A 4,415-nucleotide genomic window follows, 5' to 3' on the forward strand; every position below is an offset into this window, starting at 1 on the left:
AGGGAAGCAACTGGAAGCAACGCTTTCGGGCCCCCGAATTTAGGGGGCCCCACTATAAATTTTTGTATTCATTGTATTTCTTTTTAATAAATTTTCAAAAGTGGGACGAAACGTTTTTTGTTGGAATAACTTCATATTGCATTTTATAAAAGATACGTAAATTTTAAATTTAAAGTACATAATATGTATGTACTTCAAATTTAAAATTTAAAGTACACAATATGTATGTACTTCAAATAAAATATTAAACCTATTTATGAAATAAAAAAGTTTTTCTAAGAAAAATATGTGTCTTGATCGAGAGTTTATATGGAAGCTATATCTAAATTTAAACCCATTTGAAAATAATTTTATACGTTGTCTTTTGCAAATATCAGTACTGTATACACCATATTCCATTTGAATACCTTTATTAAAAACGGAGAAACCTCATATACGATTGTTAAGTTTATATCACAGCTACAAAAAATAGACGTCCAATTTCAATCAAATCAAATGGTGAACAGGGTGCGCTCCCGAAAAGTATGTGTATAAAGTTTTATTCGAAGAGTTCAAAAGCTGAGAGAGTAGTTTGAACTGTAAAAGTATACTGATATATACTTAATGGTATTTCCGAAGTTTCCTTTAATGCGTTACGAAAGTCTTGACAAACCTTATATTCCCTTTTTACATTTTTTCGTGTAAAGAGTATAAAAAGAGGGGCCCCTTAGTATGTTGGTAGGGGCCCCTTAGTTAGAATTTGCTTACAGGCCTAAAAAATGTAGTTACGCCACTGCATTGCGTACACCTTTTCAGAACTCATGATTTTTTTAACACAAGCAATTACATGCCTTTATATTTCTATGTTTTTGATTTCTATGTTTTCGACATGATTTTTATTAACGAGACAAAATAAATGTCTTTATATTTCTATGTTCATTGGAGGTTTTTGTCTTTGATAAATTCACTGTAAGAAATGATTTGCGTCTGAGTTTCATAAACTTTTCTTGCCGTCACTTTCAAGCATTAATGTTCGATACACATTTTTTTATATTTCATGCAAAATTTTCTTAAAATTTTCAAATCAATTTATTTTGCTACACTTTTCGATAAATTGATATTCAATTTTCGAATGAATTACGTAAATTAAAATATTTCTTAGGAATAATTATTTTACTAGATTTTTAAATTATTAAAATACCTTTAAATAATAAATTTTTGTTATTTTGTTGGCTTTCCATATTATATAAAAATGCTTTAAGACAGAAGTTTATTTGTTAAGATATTCACAATAAAATGTGAGAACGTCGATATCCTTGTACTATATAGTACACTATATAGTGAAAAATAATAACTCACACACCTGAAATCCACTAAAGCTAATAAAACTATTGAATGTCACTTTTATAGTCATAATAATCTACTTTTAAAATTTCCCAAATACAAATGGTGTTTGGAGCATGTAAAGTTTAACATTCGATTTGTAAACAAAAAACATATGATTAATTTGGGGCAGTATAAACACTTTTAAAATTGTCTTAATTTCATTTCTACGAAATTAAGGAAATTTGGCTGTCTGAACTTAGTATAAGGCTGTTTTCCTTACTTTCGTTCTAACCTTAAAATTAAATATTGTGCGGAAAAAACAACTTAGGCCGTGTGCGAGTTCGAGTAAATCGAGGTAAAGTAAATTGAAATTTATTAGGGATTTTTTGCACTGCACTTATGTAAATATTTATTTATTTATTTATTGGACTTATTTATTATTTTTGTTTAAAAGTTTTCAAATTTATTTATTTATTTATTAAAAATCTTATAAAATTTTCACAATGGTAATACCTAATTTACCTGATTTTTACTTAATTTACCCTACTCGAAATTCTGGTAAATATCAACAATTTACCATCAATTTACTCGATCTCGCACACGGCCTTAATTTCGCTGAAACGATTTTTACGAAATTAAGGTGTGTCTGAATATAGTATTATCCTTATTTGCTAATAATACAAACACATACATCCGTTTTCAAAACTATGGGTTCAGAATTTTTTTTTTCTAAATTGTATATTTACCATAGTTAATAATTTTATTGATATTGCAGAATATTGATTTTATTTCTACATGCCGGGAATTTTCACATATTCAATATTCTGTAGAAAGTGTTTAATTAATCATAAATGTAGAAGAGAAATGCTTATTTAATAATAATAAAAATTATTAAAATATGATTCAAAAATATTATATACAATAATACATAAATGTAAAGAGAAGCAATATAATAGATATTAGTGTAGGACACACACACACACACGGCATAGTATATAACTCGCTTTCATTAGAAACGCAATATGTTCAGAAACATATGCTCATGTGCTCAGCTAATTCGTCACGATTATTCATATTCTATAATATTTCTTTAAAAATATTTTAAATTATTCCACTAAAAATGTTTCCGTACAAAAATAATGTAGAATATATAACGTCACTAATAATAATTGCCTTCAATTTTCAACAAAATATATTCACTATTATTTTATGTGCACATTTTGAAAACTTTTTGTTTTCTTACTCAAATATAAACAAAATCAGCTGCTAACGTATGGACTAATTACATTTTAGAGCAGAGCGACATTTTAATTTCTTTTCTGCTTAAGTTCTTACGGTACGTACCGACGAACTGAACCTCAAAAAGGTGAAAGAAGTAAGGACATTTTAGATTAATTGCATTAAAAATAACGCATATTTACAACACTTTTCACTTTTACAACTAAAAACCAAACATAAAAATCTTCATACAAAAAATTGCCCATTGCGAAAGCATTTAGCTTCATGTAAGCTTAAGAGGAACAATCAATCAATTATTAATTTCTTAGTTCTTCCTACATTTAATGGTAATTGTATAAGCATATCCGCTAAAAAAACATAATATTCATAATATGACTAATGTGTCAAGGAACACAAGAACTAGTCGCCGTGATCGTGGACTTTAGGACCATGTTAATCATCTGTCAACAGGCCGCCTTGAAAGGCAATGTACTGGAAGATGAAATTTGTAGAAACTATCGATAACAATGCTTTTCAGTTCAATATTACCATCACTAAGTCAAGTACAGCGGCTGTTTTGTTTTGTAATTGAATTGAATTGAATGAAGGTTTATTGAGTTCAGTGTGGCTGACAATAGAAGAATTCGGCTGTGTTTGGATTCGTTAAAGCTTTTGCATTTTTAATCTATTGACTGACATACAAAGCGGCTCAACGTACAAATATTTGCTTGCTTGTGCGCAGTTACAGCATATTGCTTGAATAACTTTGCAAATAACCACCGATATAAAAAACGTATGTATTCATTGCTCTATTGCTCTTATTTAAATGTTCATTTACAATATCATTCGAATACTTGAAAGGCTTCAATATTTGGCTCTCAAGACTATTTAGTAAAATGGCAAGCCCTGGACCCCGACCGCTTGTGGTGTGTGGACCATCTGGGAGTGGAAAAAGTACTCTGCTTAACAGATTGTTTAAGGAATATCCGCATACTTTTGGTTTCAGTATATCTCACACAACCAGGAACCCACGTGCGGGTGAAGAACACGGCGTACATTACTACTTTGTCACCAAAAATGACATGGAAAACGCGATAGCCAGGGATGAATTCATCGAAACTGCAGTCTTCAGTGGCAATACATATGGAACCAGTAAAGCTGCTATAAAATGTGTACAAAGTGCAGGAAAGGTTTGCATTTTGGATATTGAACCGCAAGGCGTAGAACAAATCAAGAACACCGATTTGAATCCTGTGCTTATCTTTAATAACCCCCCCTCTGTGGAAGAATTGGAACGCCGTTTACGCAAACGTAATACCGAGACTGAAGAAACCTTAAGCAAGAGATTATCAGCAGCAGAATTCGAAATAAATTACGGCTTGCAGCCAGGAAACTTCCACAAGATTATTCATAATATCAATATTGATGAAGCATACGAGGAATTTCGCCATTTCATCATAAACGAACTCAAGGCACAAGAGGAAATAGGCATCTTTATACGCTGGGATGCTTCAGAGTAAACTATGTTTGTTATTGTTGCTTTGTGCTTGTAGGTCACTTAAATGTACAAATTCTATGTTCCAGTGCAATATATTTATAGAATAATAAACTGCAATGTTCAATGTTCATTCATGGCGATGATGTTAACTTCCTACGCGTCTTCCTTCCTACATTAGGAGTCAGCGAGGTGCGCCCTTTGGGTTCATGCAAAAAGTAGAGAACAGGCGTTGGTGTCTTGAATATATTAAGCTAAAATTGGTAAAAAATTAAGTTCTTTTAAAAACATTCATTTAATTTATTCAATCATTTAAGATAATTCAGTACAAGTCAATGCTGCTAGGATCGCCATTTCCCGGTGTCTCTTAATGCTTAGGAAGGCAGCTCCATTTTAT

General features: G+C 30.8%; 1 protein-coding gene across 1 annotated transcript; it reads left to right on the forward strand.

The window, feature by feature from the left end:
* The first annotated feature begins 3,085 nt into the window (after positions 1–3,085).
* On the forward strand, positions 3,086–4,151 carry LOC119689543 (guanylate kinase-like). Its single transcript, XM_038104392.1, has 2 exons — positions 3,086–3,316; positions 3,385–4,151. The coding sequence occupies exon 2, from the start codon at positions 3,420–3,422 to the stop codon at positions 4,041–4,043; it is 624 nt and encodes a 207-aa protein (XP_037960320.1). The 5' UTR covers positions 3,086–3,316; positions 3,385–3,419; the 3' UTR covers positions 4,044–4,151.
* Positions 4,152–4,415: the final 264 nt, after the last annotated feature.

Source organism: Teleopsis dalmanni, chromosome X (genome assembly GCF_002237135.1).
Source record: "Teleopsis dalmanni isolate 2A chromosome X, ASM223713v2, whole genome shotgun sequence".
In the NCBI taxonomy this organism is placed as follows: domain Eukaryota; kingdom Metazoa; phylum Arthropoda; class Insecta; order Diptera; family Diopsidae; genus Teleopsis; species Teleopsis dalmanni.

Bases quoted from the DNA above. Each gene is read 5' to 3' on its own strand.
- LOC119689543 (XM_038104392.1), top strand. From the start codon at position 3,420: ATGGCAAGCCCTGGACCCCGACCGCTTGTGGTGTGTGGACCATCTGGG.